Here is a 27,397-nt window from a genome sequence, read left to right as displayed (position 1 = left end):
AATCAGTAAGAACTCGGTCAGGTTTAGATTAACACTTATACAACTCACAGTTTAAAATGCAAAATGTTGAAAACTAAGCATGCCAAGAAGATAAGAATGAGCCAATAGTGGTCTTTTCTTAGCATATCTGGTATATATATAACTTCCATTTACTATGGGCATTTGAAGGCCATGGAGCCATTGTCACGATAGCTTTCAATACAAGTGATTTTTTATTTTTACATTTATCTTTGATCTCTAGTTGGTTTCAAGGGGGATCCTATCTTTTTCAGGTTTTAGAATCAAGATTATGATTGTAAATAAATACAGACATTTTCTATATTTTTCTTTGCTTTGCAACAGCTGAATTAGGATGAGATATATCTGACCTGTAATGTTTGCTTGAACTCACTTACAAAACCATCTGAGCCCCATGCCTTCAAAGGTACATCCCTGATAACTCTTGCTATTGTTCAATATCGCACACTTGTAAAAGACTTTATTTAACGTGTGTACAGCATAAAGAATGATAATGAAAGGATTATACATGATCTCACCACTCAGTTTCAGAGAAAGAACACTGCCAGTGTCTTAGAAGCCCACTTGAATCATCTGTGTATGCCCCTCTCTGATCATCTCCACTCTGCCCCAACCCCCATCTGATATAAAAACTATCCTGATTTTGGTTTAGCATTACTTTGCTTTTCTTCATGATTTTACTATCTTTGTATGCATTGCTAAAGATTATATTTTTTAGTTCAGCCAAATTTTGAAATGTATTCTCTTTCTTTTGTGATTTCCTTTTTTGTTTTTGCTTTGCTTCAGTATTTTTGTTTTGAGATTCATTTATTTTGATAGATGTAGGTATAAGTCATTTTCACTACTTTATAATATGCCATTGTATGACTGTGCCACAATTTATTTATCCTGTCATTTATCCTTGATGTCCTGTTGATGGACATTTGGGTTGGTTCCAGTTTGAGGCCTTGCGATTGCTTCAGCTTGACCATTTTGACCCACATCTCCAAGAACTCAAGTGCCAGAATTAATCTAACATATGCACCTAACGTGCAGTTGTTGGGTTGTGAGATACACATATGCTCAACTTTTAAAAGGATATGCCTAATAGTTTTCCTAAAGGGTTTTAACAATTTTCTGCTCCTACCTGCAGTGCATGAGAATTCCTTTTGCTCAACATCCTTGCCAGGACTTCATACTGTCAGATTTAAATCTTTTTCCACTTAGGTGCAGAGTGGGATTTTATTGAGGATTTAATTTCTGTTTCCCGACAAATAATGAGGGTGGTCATCTTTTCCAATGCTTGTGTCCATTCATAATTTCTTTTCTGTGAAATGCCTGTTTATGTCTTTTTTTCCATTTGCCTGCTGGGTTGCTCATCTTTATATATTTTTAATATAAACCACTTTTTGGTTATATGTATAATAAATATCTTCCCCCAACTTGTAGCAACTCCTCTCATCCTATGATTTCTCCCAATGAACACAAAGTCTTCAGTTTTTATAGTTGACTTTATGCATCTTTTCTTCATGCTTTGCATTTTTTATATATTGTTTAAGAATTCTTCCCCCTCCCCTAAGGACATGAAGATATTTTTTCTTACATAAGTTTTAATTTTTTACTTCATTTAAGTATTTAATCCATCTATACATAATTATATTTTTCATTTCCATTTGATTTTTTGAATATAATTTCCATCTCTCTGATGAAATTCCCCATATTTTCCATTAGATTTTTCACATATTGATCATAATTATTTTAAAGTCCTCATCTGATACTCTAAATATCCAGGCTCTATTTGGGTCTACGGTATCGTATTGAATACTCTATTTCCTGACAATGGATCATTATATTTCTTGCTTATTTTATACGTCATAACTTTGGTTGGATGCTGGAGAGCAGATGGAAGAGAACAGGAGAGCCTGAGGTGAACAGTATGTGAGTCCAAAAGTGGTTATGCCTCTTCTTCTGTCAGGCCATTGGTATGAGGGTGGTTAAGTCCGTCTTTCATAGCTGAGCTAGGTTTGGATTTTATTGTTTCTATTCCTACCTTTGGTGCTCACCTGCTTCACATTCGTCTGGCATGGGTTGCTGTTACTCTGTTTTTAGTCTCTGTAGCGGTTGGGTTGCTGGAGGAGGTTTCCCGGTGGCTTGCTTCATCCTCCACTTTCAGCCGACTCCGTATGTCTGCACCACAGCAGGTGTTTCTCTCTGGGCTCTTGCCCTTCCCTGAGCTCTAAGCTGTTCCTGCAGTGCTTGTTACTCACTGCAGGCCCCTGGTGGGGACAGGGTAGTTTCTTCGTTCTCCTGCCCCTCCGTGTGCTAGAAGTCAAGAGTGGAGCTTTCTCAACATTTCTGCTTTCCCCCAGCCCCTGTGGAAGCCAGACTCTGCCATATGTCTTGGGAATAAGTAGCCCACCCCCACCCCCCTGCTTTACATCAGTGCAGGATTGTGGGCGTGAGCAGGTTTCCTGACCTCCCCCCAGAGACATACGTGTTTTTCCTAGTGTCAGTACAGGGTGAGAGTGCAATTTTCTACCCCTTCCCCTTAGCCAGTGCCCTTTGCTTGGGTCTGTCACCTCCATCTGTTGTCACTGTCACTCTTCCTCCTGTCACTGCAAAAGGCCAAGCAATTCATGTGTCCCATCTCTCCTTGGATGAGCTTGTTATCCTCTGGAATTCAGCTCCTCTGGCTGAATCACAATCTGAGATCTCTGATGGGCCTTAAAAAGTGACGATTTTGTAGATTATCCAGATTTGTCTCATAGTTAGGGCGGGCACAGAATTCTCCTGCAGCCGTCCAGTTTAAGAGGAAGCAGACTGATGGTCCCTCTCCCTGCCACCACCACTCTCTGTTTCCTTCCTTTGTCCTGTTTTTTTAATAGCTCTTAAAACTACCATTATATTGCATTTATTTGTTGTCCACCTCCCTTACCAGAATGATAATGCCATTAAGAGAGACTATTTAGTTACTTTTTTCATTTCTGTATCTCTGACCTATAATACTCAATACAGATTGTTGAATGAATGCTTGCAGTGAATGCCAAAGATGTGACATTTTCTCCAGTATCTTGTATTAGCTTGTTTTCATAAGAATGTGCTTGCTCTGAGGCTGTTTTCTCTCCTTGTTCTGTATTTTTCATATGCCCCATTTTGATTATGTTCTTACTCAGCTTTGAGTCAGGCAAATCTGTTTGCACTCAGTGTCTCCATCTGCACCAATAACAAAGAAGTAAGGGGCCTGTCCTTGAGGCAGCTCTCTGTCTACCCTTGATTTGGTTTATCTGTGCTCTCAGACCCACAGCGGGCCCGAAGGGGGTTGTGCGCCAGGGCCAGTCAAATTGTTCATCACAGCAGGTTTCCAGCCGGTGCATTTCTGCCCTCCTGTGCTAGGTTCTCCCACCCCACCCCCAGGCCCGAGTCTCTGGTAGTCAGGGCTAATGCGTGCCTCACAAATAACTGCCTTTCAGACCATGGCAGTTCCGCTTTTGCCTTCCTAATTATTTTGGTGTGGTTCCTATTGCTGCTGCTATGGTTTTAATACTTTTTGCTCTTGACTGTGTTTGGAAGACATGGTGGTGAAAAGGAAGGTGGGACGGCCGGGCAATTGGTGGGTGCTCTGCCTGCCTCGGGTGAATGAGCGGGTGCCCCACTCGTCTGCCGGTTCTAGGCGCTGTTACTGCGCTAAGGGCCCCACGTCAGGCAACAGAAGCAGGGAAGCGACTCTGTATTTTCCTCTTTTATCAGGTGATTCTTTTTCATGAAACCGGAGCTTTCTGTGTTTCTGTGTAGTCTGTTTTTATTTCGTTTTCCTAAATCAGATCCAAATGTATTATAGGCAGTGTTCATTTCTGCCTGACACTGACATAAGGCATGGAGAGTTTGTAGGATTTACTGATTTATCCTTTGTGAGGCTGCAGGAAGGAAGGAGACCTTGGACACTATTATTTTCTAAGGGTAGTAGAGCTCTTACGGTTAGGAAAACTCAAGTTCATTAAAAATGCTCCCAAACTGTCATTACCTAGTAGTTTTTGTATCAAAATTATAACTGCTATTCCATGGTGGCCCCCGATACATTTTCTGATTAAAAAATATTAAAACAAGCTCTCATAATCTAAATGGTTTGTAACCATTCTTCTCTAGCACTGTGCCAAAGACCTTATCTTGTGGGATATCATTTGGTTTCCTATCATTCAAAACCATTTTCTCCATCTTTAATTGTTTAAGTAATAATTCTGGGTTGGATAATGTAGGCATTTTAGAAAACATAAAGATGTGTGATTATAAAGTAACCTCAATTATTCTAAAGGCTACAATAATAGCTGCCTCGATCTTAGTTACTCTTATGTGTTAACTGGGAAAAAGTTCATTAAAATGCATTTTGACACTTTTAATCCACTGAAACTCTAACTTCATTGGGAAAATGGCTCTGAGGATGGTGAGAACATTGCTAATTGGCTTGTACATCCCACATGGGATTACGCCAGTTTCTGAATCAGAATTTCCTGCTATTGCAACATGGTTTCTTCTTTAGTCTTTTTTTTTTTTTCTTTCCTTAGAAACAATCCATTTGGGTTCATTACATGGCCATTTGTTAGCCTTGTTAGTTACAAGGCGTTGTATTTGTTTGTGACTACAGTGAAGTCATGTAGGCCGGGTCTGTGTGTGTGTGAGTGTGTGTGAGTGTGTGTGTGTGTGTGTGTGTGTGTGTGTGTGTGTGTGTGTGTGTGTACAGACTCAATGGGAGATCCTGCAGCTGCTTGGGGAAGCAGGCAGCACCAAGGGGTCACTCTGATATTTCAGAACCGGCTGTGTGTGTGTGTGTGTGTGTGTGTGTGTGTGTGTGTGTGTGTGTGTGTACAGACTCAGTGGGAGATCCTGCAGCTGCTTGGGGAAACAGGCAGCACCAAGAGGTCACTCTGATATTTCAGAACCCAAATTCTGCTTTCCCAAAATCATGGGGCATTTTTATTTCATTCATCAAGAAGATTGGTTCAACTTTGGTTTGCTTACTACATTCTGTACATAGACATCAATCTGCTTGACTTTTGAAAGCTTTTTATTGATATGTAATATTCTCAGAAAAAATACACTGATCCTAAGTGTATAACAAGATAAGCTGTTTTACAAACTGAACACACCTGTGTAACTGGTACCCAGATCACAAAACAGAATGTGACCAGCACCCCTGAAGCTCTCCTTGTACCCCCTTCATGTCACTAGCCCTTCTCACCTTGGATAAGCATTCTCCTGTTTTGATTGTTTTTATATTTTATATACATGGAATTATACATGATATATTATTTTGTGTTGGGTTTCTTTCATTTTTCATTATGTTTATGAGATTCATTTCTATTGATCATGTATTGTGTTTGTTCATTCTTACTGCTCTGTAGTGTTCTATTGATCAATACAAGACAATTTATTCATTCTGCTGTTAACAGGCATTTAAATAGTTTGTTTTGGGGGAGGGGGAGGGGGGCATTTTAATATGAATACTCTGAACATTCTAGTACATCTCTTTTGGTGAAAGTATATATACACATACATTCCTGTTGCAAATATATAGGAGTGGGGCATAGGGTGTGTGTATGTTCAGATTTAGTAGATAAGCCAGTGTTCTGAAGTGGTTGTAAGCATTTACACTCACACCAGCAATGTGTGAGAGTTCCAGTTGCTCCATCTCTTCACCAGTATTTGACATTTTCTGCATTTTTTATTTTAGTCATTTTGGTGGATATGTATTGAATGTGGTTTAATTTATATTTCCTTGATGATAGTGAACCTGAGTACCCTTTCATATGATTATTAGTATTTGTATATCTGTTTTTGTGAGTTGTCTGTCTGTTCAGGTCTTTTGCCCATGTTTTTATCAATTGGCTCTCTCTTTATTACTGTTTGATAGGAATTCTTTATATAATCTGGGTATAGTTCCTTTGTTGTGTATATGTACTGTAAATATCTTGGTTGCCTTTTCACTCATATATTGGGGTCTTTTGATGAACAGACATTCCTCATTTTTCTAAAAGTTTGGTTTATTATTTTTTTCTTTTATGTGTTGTGCTTTTGGAGTTCAGTTTAAGAAATCTTCACCTACTCCAAGTTGACAGAACTGTACTGTGCTTTCCTCTAACATCTTTATTTAGATTTGTAATTCATCTGATTTGATATTGTATATTGTATGAAATAGAGGTCAAGATACAATTTTTGCATATGGATATCCCATTAACTGAGCATCAGTTTACTTGCTTCATTTAAGATGTTTTCATAAAGTTTAGTTACATTGAAATATGTTTTATATTTTCCTGGAGAAAATTACTAATGATTCTTGAAAAAAATTTAAACCTATGGTGATTTAAAATTTATAATATAATCTGTAGACTTACTTAACACTTATGTAAATTGAATTTTTTAAAAAAGTTCTTTGTTGAGACTCTAGTTTGTAACTCCAGTATATTTATTCAACACCAGAGTGATTTATAATACACAAAGCATAATCATTTTTTTAAAAATTAATATTCTCACTTTTTCATTTGAATTCAATCCAACACATGTCTGTTATATGTCTGCTAGAATTTGGGACAGCTGAGAATATGGTTGAAGTTTTGAGCTCTATTTTATGTCATTTATGTTTTAAGCCATGTAATAAAATTGTCAAACATTGGTCAGTAATAAACCATTTTACTTTAGTATTCAAAGTTATATTAATAAAGAGAAGTACAAGGTGAGAATTTTTATTACTATTAGGATGACCTTCCACCCCTTCTGTAATGCCTTCTATCAGGTTTTCCACTGGTAATGACACAAATCTTTTAAGATGTAAAAATAGAAAAGAACATATAAAAGTTTCATAGCTGTGTTTGGAATGACTGTGAATGCTTCCTCTTTGATGTCATTTCTGCTTAGTTTTATGTTTTTTCTCTTGTTATTCTAGGTTGTACTGGTCAGTGGACATCTGGACAGTTGGGACGTTGGGCAGGGTGCCATGGATGATGGTGGCGGAGCCTTTATATCATGGGAAGCACTCTCACTTATTAAAGATCTTGGTAAATATTTAGAAAGTCGTTAACCAATGTGTGAGGATCTCAGTAGTGACATATTTAACTCAACACACAAAATACCGAACAGGTAAGTTACTGTGATATGTTCAAAGATCCTCCTGAGGTCTGTATGTTTTTGGTCCATTGATTCTCAGGAAAGAATGAATTTGTCCCCTTAAAGAGAGAAATTTTTATTCAAGTGTACACCAGACATCCAAAGTATCAAATATGATCAGCCACTAGGGAAAATGAACAAGCAAATAAAACTTGTAGCAAATGTAACCACATCAGCTAGAGACTATGTAAGGAAACCATGACCAAGTGCAAAGAAAAGTCAGCAGCTCCCCCTGCCTCCTTTTCCTTGTTCATCCTAAAGACATTATCAGGCTGTTAAGTTAGCTTTACTGCGGCCGTCTTTCCATGGCGGAAGTCAAAGAGAGCAACACTAGACTGAAGGAATGATCCCTTTACCCACAATAAGGAATCCAGGCTGAAGAACTGGAACTTCCAGGTGAACCTAGACATGGGGAAGATGGACAGGCGTAAAAAGGAAAAGCTAATAGTGAAAGCGGTTTTTGATGACCCTCTTTGTAAATAAAAAACATACATTTCCTCTTTGTGTGCTGGTCCAAAAGGCAGATTTTGAGTGAGGTTAGAAATAATGAAACAATTTGAAGTCGGAGTTCCACATCTGAGTCAGAGCAGTGGTGGCCGTAAAATGCCTCATCAACAGAAGGTTTTATGTCGTGACTATGGAATGCCTCCACTTCAGATATGGTAAAGATGAGAACATCCTCTTTGGTGAAGGCTTTCCATTGCTTACTTAAATACATATGTGTTTAAATTCATGCATTTCTTCTAGTGTTTAATGAACCCTTCCAATCCTGTAAAGAAGCCCTTTAAATGATTGGTCATATTAACAATAGATTGCTGAAATGATCTTGCTTGGGGCAAATCTTTGGTGTACCATTTTTATTTATGTATTAGTTGCATTCTAAAAGTAGCGAGATGGAAAGGTGGTTGTACATTTTTTTACTTTTAAATAGGTAAATAGGTCTCTTAACCTTGGGACTACTGACATTTGTGGCGACATAATTCTGCGTTGTGGGGTCTGTCTCATGCAGGGTGTTTAGCAGCATCCATGGCCTCTATCTACTGGATGCCAATGAGCACCATCCCCCTCAAGTTGTAACAACCAAAAATGTCTCCAGACATTGCTAAATGTCCCTTGGCAGGTCAGGGCTGGTGGTGGAGGAATGTATAAAATTGGTCCACTGAAATGATCTAATAAAAAAATCACTAAAAGACCTGATACAGGGCCATTTTTGGGGGGAAAGAAAACCTTACATTGGAAACCTTACATTGAAGTTACTTAAACTTTTGACATCACTTCCATACTGAACACCCACTGTGTAAAGGCAGTTTGTAAAAGCTGGGCATACAGAAAGGTTTAAAGCATGTCTTCTCTTCTTAAGACCCTTAGAATAGAGCTGGAGCATATGCATGCACCTGTTCATGTGGGTGCCAATATGCATCTAATTTCAAGGTCTGCTTTTAGAATTGGGTAAGGTTTGAGAGAGATGAATTGTCCAGTAAATAAAACCCCAAAACATACATTCTTCAGAGAAGATCTGGGAGACTTTACATGTGAGTCCTCTCCTCCTTCCCATAAAAATATTCCCTTGGTGATCTGTTCATTCCAGAATGAAGTGGGTTCCAGACATGAGACAAGCAGATATCAAACATTTTCTTCCTTATAGGGCCCAGATATGCATTTAGGAGGTTAATTTTATTTTGATGTGTTCAGCCAGCTTGATTAGAAACAGTGGTAGAACGAAAAGAGAACTGGACCCATCTGAAATGGAGTTTACGTCCCTCTGTGCCTCAAATTCCTTTTTTGGCCTCAGGCAAGTCATTTGAACTCTCTGGTCTTCATTTTCTTCATCTCTTTTAACTGTAAGCTTCTGGAGTATTTTATCTGCTCTAGATGGGAGTAAAAGTGGTATCTTCTCTAGGCTTTGAATCTTTCTTTTTTAGTACTCGGCATGGCACCCTAAATCATTGTTGAGTTGGATTCAGTTGCACAGATAAATGTAACACCATGCAAAGGTGAATTGAGTATCTTTTTCTAACACTGACTTCTGTTGCTTTTGATAGCTAGTAACCAGTCTCCTTCAATTCAGGACTTAACTTTCCTATAGATTTATGAAAACCTAGATAAACATATGAATAAAACTCTGAAATAAAGAGTAATATTTCTTTTGTTTTAAAGATTTATTTACTTGAGAGAGCGAGAGAGAGAGCAACTGGGGGGAGGGACAGAGAGAGAGGAAGGAGGAGAAGGAGAGAATCTCAAGCAGACTCCGTGTTGATTGCGGAGCCCAATGTGGGACTCCATCTCACGACCTTGAGACCGTGGACTTGAGCTGAAACCAAGAGTCAGATGCTTAACTGACTGAGCCACCCAGGTGCCCCCAAAAGTAATATTTCTTTTGAGTAGGTGTTAAGAGGCAGCATGGCATACTGTTAAAAAAAGCATAAGACTCTGGAGCCAGATTGCCTGAGTTCATAGCCTGGCCCTGCCTCTTACTAAGCATATGGCCTTTGCCTTTCCGTGCCTCAGTTTTCTCATCTGTGAAATTGGGATAATAGTAGTTCCTATCTCATAGAATTGCTTTGAAAATTAAATAGTCTGTTCATATAATGTACTTAGAACAGTACCTGACCCAACCCAAGTACTCAATAAATGTTAGCTTTTATTATATAGTAAGCCTGACTCTGATAGTACCATATTTTTTATGTAAGGGAGAATGGTAATTTTTTTACCCCCACCTCCATTAGTAATTATATTGCTTCCTCGCTTAATATGTTAGTTATACTGATGTAACTCTATGTTCAGCTGCTATGGTAAATGCTTTCTCTTTACTATTTAAGCTGCTGTCTCTTGTATGATGGAAATCCTGTGACCCCTTCACTTTTTTCTACTTTCATACTAAATTTGGAGGAATCTGAATTTCTCCTTCTCACTTCCTGCCTCTGCTTCCAGCTTAGGTCAAATGCCCAATCTCCACTCTGTACCTCACTTCCTGTGATTGTACCCATTGAGTCTTAACTCTTTAATTCTAAAGTTAAAATTAGATTGTGGATTTCTATTTGTAGATTGCCTATGTTTTTTAATGCAAAGAACTGGGTCCAACATGTGACATATGAGCTCTGCTTGAAAATTACTGGTATGCTTGAACAAGAAATAGGACTTTGGGAAATGGGTTCATAATTATATTACTTAGTTATATTAAGCCCAAACTGTTTAAGTGGTGAAATACAAATGCTCTGTGGTAATCTTTTTTCCAAGAAAAGTAACTCTTTCTGGCTGATGTTCCTTGAACAATATGTCACGCAGCATGCATGTCAAAGTCCCTCAGTGGGGCTCATGAATTTGAAGTGTTGGTCCAGAGAGGATTTCTGATATTTAGGAATATAGTTCTAAGATCCATCCTTCTTATCTCTTTTCCTTTGTTCTTTTCTTTCCCTATTGTAATGGATTCACCCTTTTGCCCAGGCCATCAGCTAAAACTGTATTCAATTAATCTAACAGAAGAGATATCTATGCTTTCCAAATATAATCAGTCATTCCTGAGTAACTGTCAACAGACGGCTATTTGCTATGAAATGCTATTGAATACTTGTGTTTGTGGTTTACTGGACTCGAAACTGTTTATTTGAAATGTCATTTCCTAGAATGTTCTGGTGTCAGTGAACAAAGCCTATGGTCAAAGATGCTATGCTTCAAAATGTTCATTTGGCACTTGAAAAATAAGCCACCATCCATCCCAAAATTCTTCCAACTTTACCATTTTCTGTGAAGTTAGAATTTTGAGTTTTCAGACCTAAACAAAGGAAGAAAATCAGAATTAATAGCACCACTTAGTTGTTGAAATGTGGAATATATGTGAAGCATCTTGTTTGAGAAATTTAAATGTGAGTGTCCTGATTGTGATTATTATAGGGCTCGAAAGTCTGTGTGTTAGAAAAATAGTTTATTTATATATCCTTTCACTCATTCACTCAGCAAATTCTTATTGTGCACCAGACTGCATGTCAGCGTTCCAGGTGCCTTGTACCAAAGAGGAATGTGACATGGTCCCCAAAATCCTTGAAGTGGGGGAGACATTGAATTCAAAAATTGCCGTGAAACTGTTTTAAATTTTTTAATTGAAGTATGTACAAGTGACTTTTGGACACCTAATGAAGGGAGGGACGGGGACGGTGTGGCTGGATCAGGGCATCTTCACAAAGGCAATATTGAAGCTTTCTTTTCTAAAGGGACACAATGAAGAATTCCTGGCCGAGTGTAGAGCCTCCAGTCCTGCACATCACTAAATATGAGAAAACTATTGACAGTAACAATCTTGGGATTGTAGCAGAAGAGGGGATTTGCAAAATTGTAGGAAATGTACACTTTTTATTTAATATTTTTATATAACGTTAGATTTTTTTTTATAATAAGAAGGTGTTATTTGAATAATCGGGGGGGGGGGAACCTCAAAAGCCAAAGGAAAGAGTCTTGGCATCGCCATTATCATTAACATTGTGTCAACAGGAACGACAGGGCAGAGTTGGGAAGTAGGAAGAGTTATGCAGGAGTCATCAAACCCTCCAGGCCCAGAGAAGTACATAAGGGCACACAGCCACATGAGTGCCAAGGTTTTGGTGTAGTTAGAGCTTTAGGCACCCACTTCAAATGCAGTGGATTCTATCATAGAGGGAGGCATCCACCCAGGAAGAGGATTTCCTTCTCCTCAGTCAAGCCTCCCTTGGAAAAGTCCCAGGAAGTCCAATCCAGAATAACCAAGCAAGGGAAATTAACAACTTCCAATAAAATGGAAACCTAAGAGGTAGAGCTAGAGACAGCTAGAGCCCTGAAGCCAGCTTGGCACTAGCCCAGACTAGAGAGGCAATCTCACTTGGAAAGGACCTCCCCCGCTGGGCTTTGCCATACCTCTGAGTATAATAACAGTTCTAAAAGCTAACATTTACAGAATATTACTATGTCGTGGACATTGCGCTAAGCACTCCACTATGCACATACACTCTTTTCTTCTTGACAACTCCAAGCTGTGAATACACTTCTTATATCTATTTTACAGAACAGAAAACTAAAGCAGAGAAAAGCTAAGTACCCTGCCCAAGATCACACAGCTATTATCTAAAAAAGTTAAATCCAGGCAGTCTGAGTCCTTACTCATATGTATTTTGTAATACTGTTTTCCTGGAACAGTGTGCCCAGTCTGTTTCTAGGGAACCTCATCCTCAGGATAGTGAGATGTTATATAGGAAAAATAATGTCCGAATAGTCAAATAAATTTAGGAAACTCCCTCTTGGTATTTTCTTGATTCATCAAAAAACTTTTGTTGGGAGAGTATACATATTCGTGGGTGGAGTATGCTTTGGGAAACACTGCTCTGGGGGCATTTCTGGTGTTGACAGAACTGAAGAAGAATACAAAACACATACTCAGGTACACTTTATAGAACTGAGTACAAATAGCCTTGGATTTGTTTTCATTCTAGATTTTCTAGGCTATATTTGGGATCTTGTGGTTGCCAGAATATTGACAAGATGGAACAATTCAGTGCTTCCTTAATTGGCAAGGTAGAGATTATTCTTGTATTTCTTCTTGAGGCACATTTGCATCCATGTGCAAACTCTACCCAACAGCTAATTTCTTATCCACGATATCTGAGACTGTTTTATTTAAATGAATGTGGTATTATCAGAAATGTTTGACGTAGGCTAAGGGCTCTCTACCAGGTTTTTCCATGACCCCAAAGGCATCAGAATTGGGTAGCATTTTTCTTTTCTAGAGGCAATTTTTATCCTAAAACATGCCACAGAATCTCTCGCTTTGGATGCTCTTCCTCCACAATTATTTTGTGAACACAGGAAGGGAGACTGATAGCCCTGGGAAAGATATCCTCTTAAAATCACTGGTCCTCCATAATACCTTTGGGGAATAATACATCTGCTTTGGAACTAAGAAATTAACTTGTTTTAAGTCTTAAAAAAATATTTTCTCCCAACATTAAATTTCATTTTCACTAATTTGAATTTTAATGTGTAGATGGTGGTTTGCTTTTATTTTTCTGAATACATTTTGGTCTTGACTTTTTATAATTGTACATAATGAGACAAATACCTAGAACAGTAGAAGAATTAGACTCTAAGAATATGCTTACTCTTTTTCTTTTCTTTCTTCTTCTTCTTCTTCTTTTTTTTTTTTTACACTTCTAAAAGTAGCTTTACTGGCATTTGTGGCCTCTTCTCATGGTTTTTTGAGGATGATCTCATTTCTTTATTCAGATATGTTATTTACTCTAGTGGCATGTCTCACTTTACCAGAAGACCTGTAGCAGATACATATTTTTTTCAGTTGGGAATTGCTGAGAAGTTTTCCTGAGGTTTAATCACATTTATAAGTTTCACTAAAATACTTAGCATCTTTACACCTCATCAGCCGACATAGACATTTCCACTGGCGTGTAAAAAGACAAACTGTGTGTAGACTGATCTTCTAAATATGTCCATGAGATGAAGTAAAATGAATCACTTAGAATTTCTTCTGCCTTTTAGTTTGGATGTGGTATGGGAGATTATGTAGACATTTTAGAGCCTGAGGCTGGCATGAATATTGCTGTTATTATTTTATCATTTAGTTAGAATATACCATTTCTGTGTAGACATAGACAAGACCCAGGCCCGGTGGCATGCAAACTGTGAGCAGTTCCTTCCTGCCTGACAAAAAGCCTGGACGGAAGGCAGATGAATGCTGAGAAAGGTGAGTCTCAGGGGGCCCCTTTCCCCACAGCGTGCTCAGCTTCCTCCCCCACGTCTGCTTTGATTTGGCCTGTGTGCCCTTAGAAAGATAAGAAATGTGGTGTTGTTAAAGGAATCGGAAGCTTTGGTATTATTTATCCTGGAGAAGAAGGATTGTGGAAAGACTTAATAATGGTATGCTTAGTGCCCCTTAGTGGATTTTCTCCCACCCAAGAACGGGATCCGTAGAAGTCCGAGGCAGGACCGTCTGGAAAACGTAGGCTACTTCGTTAAGGCAGTATCATCACAATGTTGCACAAATTGGCTCACAAGGAGATCTATTTCAGTTATAAATATTGAACACCTATATCATGTCAGCCTAATAAAATGAATAGAATACAAGTCCTTCCATCAAGGAACTCATAGGCAACAATGGCCTCCCATGGACAAAGACTTTTGAGCTAAGCCTTGAATGGGTGGAAAGTAGGAGAAGAAAGGATAAAATTAGAGCTCATGAAAGTACATACTTTGAGGAGTGGAGGATGTTTCTCTAAGTCTAGAGCAATAGGTGAGTGAGGACTGGCTGGAAAGGAGTCAAATAATAGGTGAGGGTCAGTTTGTCAAGGACACTCGATGCAAAGCTAAAGTTTGGAGTTGATGCTATATAGAGGCAGAGGAAGCCATTGAAAACTTTAAGCATGGGATTGACATGATAGGAGTTCTTTCTAAAATAAAGATACCAGATAGGTGTCATCCTTTAACTTGTAAAGAAGTATGATGAACAGAATGGAGACACAGCAAAAGTGGACTGGGGAGATCCCAGCTATATAGAGTCTGGAAAACCACAGCTTTGGAGTTACTAAGCAAATTTTGTTTGCTGTGAGGCTGACAAGCCAGCTTCTACCTCGCTATGCTAAATATACCAAAGAGGAAGTGATGGGGTTTCCAGATATGTGGTATTATTCTTCGCCTACACACTTCTCTGCATCATGCTAATGATGCATTTTGCAAAAACTGTGGCTTACCCAGCTTAGAATGAATTTTGTTCCAGTAAACCTGCCTAAAAAGAGAGGTCCACAAACAAAGAAACAAGAAAATATACTATAAATATCTGATGGTTAAATGGATTTTTTAAATGGTCCTGTGAGACAAGGGTTAATTTAATTCATTCTTAGGCCCCTCCAACCTTGTGAGCATTCTCAAAATCAAGCTCTAGGAATGGAAAGTTTCTACCAGGCATGTGCTAGCGATGACAGGCTAAATAAAGTATTGAAAGAAGTTGACTATTATTAGATTACTTATGTGTGTGCTGCTAATGCCCTCCTCATATTGGATCATCGTTATTGATAAGCTGATATTCAGCCCATGGCCCAGACACCAGCATCTCCAGACTATACCATGTGACCCAGGTCTCATGGACTTTTCAACCCTTTAAATCTCCTTCCTTAATCCTTAAATAACTCAAAACCTGCAGATAAGTGAGAGGCAGGCAGGCTGTATAGCAGAATAAGCATATATTCCATGTTAAGAGTATGTCAGAGTCAAGTCTTTCTATGCTAGTTAGTAGCTGTATTATGTTGGACAAATTATTTAATCTTATAGATCTCTTTCCTCTTCCTTACAATGGGAACACTGTGATCTTGAATAGCTGATAGGATAATTTGAAATAATTTAGACAGTATCTGACCCCCACTAGGTTATCAATAATAACAACTATTATTGTTAGATGCTAATTGCCAAAACAGCAAGGATGGATATTGCAGCAGAGGCTATAATCTCAGGATTGACTCTGTCTCTGACTATATCCTGTTGCATAGGTTAGCTTGGTCAGGGACGTCCCCACAGCAGAGTAGTGCTCATAAGAAAAGAAAAGCAGATTGCAGTGAGCCAAACTGAAACCATCATCCCAGTGTAGCCACCATCCCTTAGTATATATAAGGCTAATTCTCTTCTCATTGCCATAGAGGTCACTTAATAGATGCTTCATAAATATGATGCAGAATTAAAATAACACAGGACATGGGAAAGGAGAGATCTTCATTTTTTCCTGCCCCCTTTGTTCTCACCGCCAATGTCCTTAACCTAGTAACACTGTATATCAAAGATTTATAATAAACCTGAAGAAAAAAATAGTAAAAACAGGAAATAGCTGTTGAGGGCAACATAATCTACTACAAAGTAACTTGAAAAATAGAAAAAAAAATCAAGGTGGGAAAAACAAAGAATCAAATCTAGTGTTTACCGTTTACAATTTACCCTGGTGGCTGAGGTCTCAAGAAATCTTTCTCTTTTTTAATTTGGTCAAAACCCTACAATTTTCAGGCATTCTCAGAAAATCCTCATGCATAGAAAACTGAGGACGATGACCACTGATGCTTGTGTGATTGTTCTTCTTCTGAATGGCATCTTTTAAAAGGAATATATTTAAAATATTGTTGAAACTATTCTGAGTTATTACTTTGATTAATATGTGTGGGAAAATATAATTAGGAAGTGTTTCAAAGGCTATATTTCTGTTCTCATCACCACAGACCATATAGCCATTAGCCATCCCAAATTCACTTGTTTCAGGCAGCACGTTTGAACAAAGAAATATTTCATCAAGTGCTTCGTACTGCGATTACTCCTTTTCTGAAAGAGGAAAGTGTGAATTCATCTTTCGTAGTTGAATAATTTTAGATAAAATCAGTTGAATGTCATTTTGGGGCACAAATGAAGAGTTAGAGGAATTTTTTAATTGATTATCTTTCTGGAACTTTACCATATGTTGTTGCAAAAAAAAAACAGTGGTTCAACTTATGAAGCAGGGATCTTTGATAAAAATGCAAAATATATGCCAAAAGAACCCTGTGCCCTGTATTTTCATTTAATATAATAAACAGACATTAATTGAATGATGTATCAACAAACATTAATTGCACACTTGGGAGAAGGGAGGAGAGAACCAGTATTTATGGAATGTCTCCTATGTGTCAATTACGTTACATGACCTTTTTAAATCCTCAAAACAGCCCTCTGAGGTATGCCTTATTATCTGTGGCAGATCACTGGCCCTATCTGGGCCTTATTTCCTTATTAACAAAATAAATGACAATATGCTTGCCGGGCTGTTATATGAATCAAACATAATGTAAACAAACACATACCTATTAGAATTGCAATGAGGAAAAATCCAGGGCATGTCATGTTGAAGAAAACTGTAGTGTCAGGATTGATACTGATGATGACCACCTCACTGACTTGGGATCCAAGCGGAGCAGCACTCTGGGGGAGAAGTGACTGGAGTTATAAGGAGACAAGGCAGCCTTCAAGTGGCTACAGTAAGAAAACACTTCAGCACTGTTCTACATTTTATGACCGTAGCATCCATTTACTAATTACAAATGTATGATGCTTTTGGGATTTTTTTTGTTTTCTGTTTTTTAAGAATTGACAGTAGCAGTGAGTACCCTTGCTTTAGGACGTAAATGAAGTAGGATCATCCAGTTGATGTGAAGATGAGAGTAGACTTTTTCCAACTCTAGGAGGAAATAGTAATGGCCATTAGCATTCTAGAGCATGCTGGACCAAGCTCTGAGCTAAGTGCTGGATGTGCAACTCTCATTGAGTCTAGAAGGTGGGGATGACTATTATCCCTTCTACAGATGAAGGACCTAAGGCTGATCCTATGTACAACTTAAAAAGTAGATTTCATTTCCTTTTCTTAATGTTTCTCTTTAAATATTTTCTTTGCCCACTCTTTTTTTTAACTGAAAAAGACCTCCAATATTTGGAAGATACATAGACTAATAAACACTAGCATATCTCCTCTCAGATTTCATAAATGTTAACAATTTCAATTTCTTTTTTTCTTAAAAGGATTTTATTTATTTATTTGAGAGAGAGAACACACACAGCAGGGGGACGGACAGATGGAGAGGGAGAAGCAGGCTCCCAATTAGCAGGGAGCCCCACATGGGGCTCGATCCCAGGACCCTGAGATCATGACCTGAGCCAAAGGCAGATGCTTAACCGATTGAGCCACCCAGGCGCCCCTCTTCTATCTTCTTGAAGTGAATGTTTATTAACTGACTGTCTTATTTTCTAACATACATTTCTCTCTAAGCACTGGTTTAACTGCTTTCCACAGTTTTGAAATAGTGCCTTAGTGTCATTTGCAAATATCTTCTCTCATTCTGTGGGTTGCCTCTTTGTTTTGTTGACTGTTTCCTTTGCTGTGCAGAAGCTTTTTATCTCAATGAAGTCCCAACAGTTCATTTTCGCTCTTGTTTCCCCTGCCTTTGGAGATGTGTCTTGAAAGAAGTTGCTGTGGCTGATGTTACTGCCCATGTTCTCCTCTAGGATTTTGATGGATTCTTGTCTCACATTGAGGTCTTTCATCCATTTAGAGTTTACTTTTGTGTATGGTGTTAGAGAATGGTTGAGTTTCATTCTTCTGTATATAGCTGTCCAATTTTCCCAGCACCATTTATTGAAGACACTGTCTTTTTTCCATTGGATATTTTTTCCTGCTTTGTCGAAGATTAGTTGACCATAGAGTTGACAGTCCATATCTGGGCTCTCTATTCTGTTCCATTGATCTATGTGTCTATTTTTGTGCCAGTACCATGCTGTCTTGGTGATCACAACTTTGTAATATAGATTGAAATCAGGCGATGTGATACCCCCAGCTTTGTTTTTCTTTTTCAACATTTCCTTGGCGATTCGGGGTCTTTTCTGGTTCCATACAAATTTTGCAAATGACACTACAGATAAAGGGCTGGTATCCAAGATCTGTAAAGAATTTCTCAAACTCAACACCCAAAAAACAAATAATCAAGTCAAAAAAATGGGCAGAAGACATGAACAGACACTTTTCCAAAGAAGACATACAAATGGCTAACAGACACATGAAAAAATGTTCAACATCATTAGCCATCTGGGAAATTGAAATCAAAACCACATTGAGATACCACCTTACACCAGTTAGAATGGCAAAAATTGACAAGGCAAGAAACAATAAATGTTGGAGAGGTTGTGGAGAAAGAGGAACCCTCTTACACTGTTGGTGGGAATGCAAGGTTGTACAGCCACTTTGGAAAACAGTGTAGAGGTTCCTCAAATAGTTAAAAATAGAGTTACCCTATGACCCAGCAATTGCACTACTGGGTATTTACCCCAAAGATACAGATGTAGTGAAAAGAAGGGCCACATGCACCCCAAGGTTCATAGCAGCAATATCTACAATAGCCAAACTGTGGAAAGAGCCGAGATGCCCTTCAACAGATGAATGGATAAAGAAGATGTGGTCCATATATACAATGGAATATTACTCAGCCATCAGAAAGGATGAATACCCAACATTTGCATCAATGTGGATGGAACTGGAGGAGATTATGCTAAGTGAAATAAGTCAAGCAGAGAAAGACAATTATATGGTTTCATTTATTTGTAGAACATAAGGAGGACATTAGGAGAAGGAAGGGAAAAATGAAGGGGGGGAACTCAGAGGGGGAGATGAATCATGAGAGACTATGGAGTCCGGGAAACAAACTGAGGGGGGGATGGGTGAGCCCGGTGATGGGTACTAAGGAGGGCACGTATTGCACGGAGCACTGGGTGTTATACGAAAACAATGAATCATGGAACACTACATTAAAAACAAATGATGTAATGTATGGTGATTAACATAACATAAAAAAACTAATGATGTACTGTATGGTGATTAACGTAACATAATAAAAAAATTAAACAAAAATGAAATAGTGCCTTAATGGCCATCCAATTAAATATGTTGGAATTTTCATTATGATTCTTCTTTAGCTCTTTAAATCATTATAGCTTTCTTTAAGTTTCCCAAAATATGAAGTTATTATTGAGTTATTGAGTTCCAGTTTTGTTACATAGTGATTGTGAAACATGGTTTACCAGTTCTTTGGAATTCATTGAGACAGACTTTTGGTTAATATTACATAGTTAATTAAAAAAAAAAATGTTGACTTGAAAAGAATATATTAGCCTCCTTTCCCCAGGAATAGGGTTCTATATATGTTCATTAGAGCAATCTTATTAATTGTGCTCTTCAAAACTAATGTATCATTACCAGTTTTTTATCTGCTTGATGTTTTTGAGAGAAATATATTAAAATCTTCCACCAGGATTTCTCCTTGAATTTCCATCAGCTTGGCTTATATAGTTTAAATTTTTGTTGCTTTATATAGTTGAGCCTTGAGACCTTTATCCTTAATAATGATTTTTTCATGCAAGTCTATTTTATCTTATATTAATATCATGGAACCAACTTTCTTTTGGTTACTCTTTTTCTGTTCCTTTACTTTTTACTTATCTAGGTCATGGTGTTTTAGTTGATTCCATTGTAAACAGTATATAGTTAGATTTTTAAATATTGAATCTTACAATATCAGTTAACAAGGGTGTTTGTTCTGCTTATCTGCATCGTGATTACTTATATTTTACTCATTTTCTAACTTTTTTTCTATTAAGGTTGCTATTTTTGCTTCTTTTTTTCTCCTTTTCTTTTTTTGCTTTTCATTAGATTTACTGGTTTTTCTTTCACTCTCTCCCTGTCTTTCCCTCCACTATTTGGAGACTTGCACACTTTCTATTCTTTTAGGGGTTGCTATTAAAATGTCACCAGTATGTTTGTCTGAATTAAATAATATAGCATGATATAGCAATGATAAATTGCTCCAGTATATCTTCACCGATCATATATATTATTGTTGACTAGTGTATTAGTTATGCCTTACTCCTAAACCTTCTCCAGGTTTGTTATTGCTTGGTTGTTATATTTTGGCTTTGCCACTTACTGGCTGTGTTACCTTTCAAGTTGTGTATGTGTGCCATGCCTCAGTTTCCCCATATATATATAAATTATATTATTATCTGTCTGTAGGTTTATTATGGTAATTAAATGAGCTAGTTCTGTTCCTGGCACATAATTACTGCTCAGTGAATTTTCGCTATTATGTCTTCTTAGACTCTTCCTGGTTGTGACGGTTTCCCAGACTTTCCTTGTTTTTGCTGACCTTGACAGTTTTGAGGAACACTGTGGTCAGTTATTTAGTAGATACCCCTTGGTTGCAATTTGTTGGGTGTTTTTCTGAGGGCTAGACTGAGGTTATGGGTTTTGTGGAAGAAGATCAGAGAGGTAAAGTGCTATTCTCATCACATCATATCAAGGGTCTATGCTCTTAACATGACTTATCCCTGATGGTGTTGACCTTGATCACCTGGCTTAGGTGTATTTATCAGGTTTGTCTACTGTAACCCTTCCCTCTCCCTTCCATTCTGTACTCTTTAGAAGGAAGTAAGGATAGTGACGCTTGTCCATTTGCAATTTTTGTATATAAAAGACCATGATAAATTAATTTTATTATTTTACACAGCCAATATTTACTTGTATTTATTAATTTTTTATTTACTTGTATTTAGCCACATATTTATATAGCATTTTTGTATCGTGGTAAAATGTACATCGCATAAAGCTTACCATCGCAACCATTTTTAGGAATATAGTTCAGCAACATGAAGGACATTCACGCTGCTGTGCTACCATCACCACCATCCAGCTCCAGAACTTTTTCATCTTGCAAAACTGAAACTTGGAACCCATTGAGCACTACCTCCCCATCCCCCTCTCTCCTCAGTTCCTGGCAACCACCACTCTACTTTCGTTTCTTCCATTGACTGTTAACTCACACTGCATGTGGCTTAAGTCATATGTCATTACAGAAAGTCTAGGTGTGTACTTTTCTTTACCATGGTCTTCTCTTCCTTCACTGAGTCCTTTTTTTTACAGAGAGAGTGAAGTATGGAAGTGCCTGCACAGCAAATCTACACTTGCTTTGGCTTAATCTCTGGGTTTCTGAGATCTTAGACCAGTCTTTCAGTTACTTTCTCAGCCTGGGGTTTTCAAAATCTCATGGGTTACTGTAGCATCAGCTTTTGCTTTCTGCTCTCTCTTAAATTCCCTTATTGTTTCTGAAATCTGGGGATTTCTGTGTCTTCCTCTTACTTTTTATTTCTTTTTCTTGTTTCCCTCCCTCCCTGTCTCCTTTCCTTCTTCTCTTTCTCTCTCCCTTCTTCCCTTCCTTTCTCTTTTTTGAGTTGTGCTCTGCATTGAACAATAGTTTTTAAAATTCACTGTGTGATCTAAAGGAAAATTGTTAAAAGAATAAATCCTAAGAGTTCCCATCACAAGGAGAAATTTTTTTCTCCTTTATTCTTTCTTTTCTTTTTATTGCATCTATGTGAGAAAATGGATGTTAGCTGAGCCTATCCTCATCATTTTACAATAAATGTGAATCAAACCATCATGCTGTGCGCCTTAAACTTATATAGTAATGTATGTCAACTATCTCAATAAAGCTGGAAAAAATATCAGTTAATAAAATTTACATGATGGGGAAAATGCATACTTTCTAAGCATTTCTCTAAGTTTTATGAGAAAAAGGTCCGTTCTGCATCAGCCTGAGCAGCCAAAGTCCTACTTCTTTTCTAAGGAAGCAAAACACCTTTCATTCAGCCCGATGCTTGACATCTGGAGAAGACAAGAACTGGAAAATCAGGGCAGGGTCCTGTCTGGGATGCCCACTGTCAGGGAATAATAATAGGGAAGGAGATGAGAAGAAGAACCCCAAAAATCATGAATGGCCAAGGCCAGTGGCCCCCAATCATTATACCATCAAGTTTCCGTATTTTTATCTTCACTTATGTGCTCTGCGAGATTTTGAAAAAAAAATTTTTTTAACTAATTTATTTTCAAATTTTGTCAATCACAAAATTTTATAACATAATTAATTTTACAGGAGATGATCAATGTTACGGTATCAACTTGGTCTTCTTTCAAACAAGAGCAAAGAAATTAAATTTGTCAATTTAGTTTGCTCAGGGAACCACTTACCTTACAAGGGTATATTTTTTCAATGTTTTCTATAATATTTGAAATTGGCTCATCGGGTCTCTTGCATGATCTTAGGTTTGGAAACACTGACATAAAGGTATGGATTAGATCCCTAGAGAAGTCATTCCTGCTCACCTCCTTTCTCTCTCAAGGTATCACTCTTGCTGGCTGATCCAGAAACTACACTGTAGCCACAGCTAGTCCCCTTCCCAACATCAGTCAAACCTTCTGCACAGGTTGGCAATGCAGTGGTCTGGGTGCCGGTATTTATTAGCTTTCAGAAGATGTTGTTTGGACTATCAGGGAGATTATCACACAGAATCATCAATCAAAAGTTGCCACTTTTGACAAATGACCGCAATTTTCATATCAGATTAGAAAATTCTTGGCCTTCAAAGCAAATGTGATTCTACCCAGCTTTGGTAAATGCCACTTATATAATCAGCCTTCATGTCAAGATTTTCACTATGGGTTTTTATTTACTTATTCTTTCAGAATAGGGCCTTAGAAAAATTTCTGCTGATTTTTCTTGGCAATTGTTAGGCAGGTCTCCTCCATCCCCAACCCCAACCCCCAACAGCCGGCACTGAAAAAAGAAAGAAATCCCTAACACCAAATCTAAGTCGCTCATGACACTCACACCTGGGCTTGTTCTGAAGCCAGCCTGTCATCGAAGGACATTGGGCAGAGCACTGGTCACTGAGAGAGCCTGGAGTGACAGTGGGAGGGTGAAAAGGAAGTCATCAGGAGGAGTGCCATCTCTGTTGCTTTATGAAGTTGGAGAGAGCGTATTTTTAGAATGGCCTTTGCTAGAGGGATAAACAATGCAATTCTGTTATCTAGGCTTGTGAATCACACCTGTAGCCTTATAACTCCCCTGACTTACCCCCATGTATTATTCTTTTTTTTTTTTTTTATAATGACTAAAGGTCATTCCGTGAGGGGTGGGTATATTAGCAAGGACACTTAGGGTTACTACATTTAAATCTGGGGAATATAGATAAGGAGAATGGAATGGGGAATGATGTTGGTTAGCATTAGTCAGTGGCATGGAAGGAGTGGAGATAGGTCCCTGAGTGGGCACAGGTAGGAGTTCTATGGGAAATGGACACACGCACGTCATTCAGATCCTTCCACGGGGGCAGCACCTGCTCTGTCTATCCAGGGGTCTTTTGTGCTGCAGCTACTTGCAGATCCCTACATATGACTTACTCTTTCACCACTCCTCATTCACCACACCTCCATATGTTACGTGTACTCGTTGTTTCCATTGTCAGATCTGGGCTTCTTTAGCATGACTTTTAATCTTCGTATGTCCAGCACCCAACACAAGATGATATGGATAGTGTCTGTCAGGTTTAGCAGAACTGACCCCAAGCAAGTGCTGTGGGCTGGGAAAGTGAGAGGGCCAAGGGAAGCTCTGCTTGGGGTGGGGGGGTGCGGGAATCCATTCATAGAGGCCCTTCATCTCTTACAGAAACCTAGGACGGGTAAGGAAGCATAGCTACCAGCTATGACTAAAGGGAATTGAAAGAAGAAAGAGAAGAGAGAAAGACACAACCAAGCAGAAGTGGGCCCTGTGTCAGGGAAGCACAGGCAGGTAGAGAAGTGACATTTGGGGTGCATGTCATAAAGTCGGGTAGTCCATGTCTCCATCTGTTTGATCTGGTCACCGTCATTACACTGTTTCTGGATTTTATCCTTTTGTTAATCATTCAGCCTTTATTTAATCACTTACTCATTTTTCTTTTGTCCTTCCTTGCTCCATCTTGAACATCGCATCAATGCTAACTCAGAGAACTTCCTCTAGCCTAGGCAGTCTCCCAGGTGAGCTGCTTTCAGTTCTCTTTGGTAGACACATGCTGAAATTGACAGTTATTTCCTCCTTTGGAAGAAGGCAGATTTTATTTAATAATTTTTTTTTAAAGTGGAGAGATTAGTTGTGGTCACAGTGGCAAATTTTTCATAATTCTCCAATTGCTATAAAAAGTAACTTAATGGCACAAAGTGAATTCCCATGATGGGAGTTGTCCTGTCATTGTGAATTGCTGTGATCATCTTTGAAGTTATATTTCATTCCACACTGTCTGTCAGCAACTATGTAGGGTTTGTTTTAGATTCAAAAATGTGCGAGATGAGTTGATCTACATCCAAGAGATTCAAACATTTTTGTTGTTGTTGTTTCTTTTGGATCTGATTGCTATGCACTAGTTCAGTTGTGGGGTAGTTCTGTTTTGTTTAGCTGTCCCGAAATTTTGTATTCAGTTTAAATACTCTTTCCCCTGCCTTTACTTACAGAAAGATGGCTAGAGAAGAAAAACCATCTTTTATCTTTTCTCATTCCATTACATTTTTAAATAAATCATATTCCTACTACTCTACACAAGTCTTATGTCTTAAAATTTTGATATATGTATTACTTAAGACTGATCCGCATTTTCCCCTGTCTACTGCATACACATCCAGAGTTTTGTTTTCTTTTCAAATCTTCCAGACTGGGAAAAAAATGTACTGTTTGTAAGCAGTTGATTTAATTTCAGTAAGTGCCTTTTTATTTCTCTCTTTCGCTGTTATTTATTGCTTGAAACCATGAGAAACATCCAAGTGCACATGCTGTTTTCCAGCTTTGACGAAACCTTGGTTGGATGTTGACTTCACAAACTTAGGAAGATTACTCTTGTATGATTCAGTGGTGGAAGTAATACTACTAGCAGTTAAAACCTTATAAGACACGATCAGGAAAAGGAAACTTTGGTCATCCTGCTTCTTATTAAGAACAGCTGACCAATTTAAAAAGCAGACACTTGCTAAGGGGGGCAGGGAGATAAAAATGATCAAACAGAAGTGCCTCCTCTTTCAGTTAAATATGAACTGAGGATGCTGCATAGTAGTAATAAAATCAAAATCTTAAAAGCTTTCCTTGATGAGCCTGTGCATATAGTCTTATGTTTTTTTGGTCTTTAAAAATGAATTTTCCTATATATTTATTCTCTTTAAGGGAAATACATCTAGGTAAAAATAGTTTTTTGCAAAAATACTTGTTTCATATAAAAGTCTGTTTAAGATGTCATGTTTGCAGTGGCTGCATTGAGACTCAGACAAGATTATCTGCTGTGTGAATTACGTGTGTGACAGATAGCCTCCTGCCATGCCTTCTGCACAAGGATCCCACTCATCTGCTGGGAAGCAGAGATGATTCCTGTCATTCTGAGCATAGTCTATAGAAGGCGGGCACTCTGCAGTGGCCAGTTCTGAGAACCTTGACTGTGAGGAAGCATCTTCAAGAGGAAAGGATTTTTTTTTTTTTTACGATTTTATTTATTTATTTGACAGAGAGAGACACATCGAGAGAGGGAACACAAGCAGGGGGAGTGGGAGAGGGAGAAGCAGGCTTCCCGCGGAGCAGGGAGCCCGATGTGGGGCTCGATCCCAGGACCCTGGGACCATGACCTGAGCCGAAGGCAGAGGCTTAACGACTGAGACACCCAGGCGCCCCCAAGAGGAAAGGATTCTAAGGAAAGAACTATGCATGACCTGTTATGGAGGATGTGACTATTGAAGCTTGTCTTCCTATCAAAAGTGTGTGCAGCAGAAAAGAAAAGAAATGAACAGTGAGCTGGATTTTTTCAAACCCCACCAACCTTGGACAGTGAGTCCTGGGGGAAAATAATAGTGAGCCTCAGCACCTCACATCAAACCACCCAGACTTCCTCCATCATGTTTAAGGAATTCTAGAGGGTCTCAACTATCCTAAAAAAATAGGAAATTTTTTGTTTGTTCTTTGTGGCATTGGTTCTGTTTCCTCCTGGACCTTTAGCAACAAGTGGAGATGTATTCCTTCTCCCCAGTAGCTTTGAGGATCAAGGCATCTCAATTGCTACAGCTGGAAGGAGATCCTAAGGATCATCTAGCAGAACGATCTGATTACTCACAAGAATAAAGTGAGACCAGAGAGAATGTGACCTGTGAGAGGACAGAGACCACAGTGTGTACCAGAACCCACGTTTTCTGACTCAGGGCCCAGGGTACACACAAGCTGAATCTCATTTCTCTCCAAGACACATCTTCTACTTCACCAGGTGGTCTTCCCCCAGTGTCCTCCACAAACCCTCCTCACTCTCACCTATGTGCCCTTGCTGATGCCATGTGCCCTGCTCGGCATGCCCTTCTCTTCCTGCTCTTCTACTCAAACCCATCACATCCCACACTGCCCAGCCCATTTTCAAAATGAAACCTCTATAGTTCTTCCAGCCCAAATTAACCTTTCCTCTCTCAGGACTCCTTCAGGTTTATGTTTATTCTGTGTGTCATGTTTGGTCTCCATTTCCTAGTCAGATTATTCTCTCCAGTGTCCCAAGTTTTTGTCATCTGCACTGTGGCCCTCCTGGTACCTACTGCCAGGCGGAGAACATGGTGACTCCCAGCTTGTTGACGGGCATGTTGAACAGTCTTCTGCTGGGCAGGTAGAAGAAGTAAGAGAGAGGCCCAGACACACAGAACTCAAATGCACAGATGTTCAGGTCTTCCTCAGAATCAGTCTCCACTGGTCACATACTTCCAGCACCTGCGTCAACTGCCATTTCCATTTATCTCTTCCCTCCAGAGACTATTCAAGCAAGAGGTAGTTCCTATCACTGTTGA

At 38.7% G+C, this 27,397-nt stretch overlaps 1 protein-coding gene across 4 annotated transcripts in view; it reads left to right on the top strand.

Annotated features, from left to right (window-relative positions):
* CPQ (carboxypeptidase Q) overlaps positions 1 to 27,397 on the top strand; it is a 448,443-nt gene that overhangs the window by 279,570 nt on the left and 141,476 nt on the right. For all 4 annotated transcript variants that reach the window (XM_028112909.2, XM_028112923.2, XM_028112924.2 and 1 more), the window contains exon 5: positions 6,932 to 7,043. In XM_028112909.2, coding sequence (XP_027968710.1) covers positions 6,932 to 7,043 — 112 coding nt within the window. The remainder of the gene's footprint in view (positions 1 to 6,931; positions 7,044 to 27,397) is intronic.

Source organism: Eumetopias jubatus, unplaced genomic scaffold, assembly GCF_037043125.1.
Source record: "Eumetopias jubatus isolate StellerSeaLion01/CBP00866 unplaced genomic scaffold, mEumJub1_p1.0 scaffold_4, whole genome shotgun sequence".
NCBI classification, from domain to species: Eukaryota; Metazoa; Chordata; class Mammalia; order Carnivora; family Otariidae; genus Eumetopias; species Eumetopias jubatus.
Note: the sequence above shows the minus strand (reverse complement) of the source record. Positions and strands in the feature narration are given on the sequence as shown.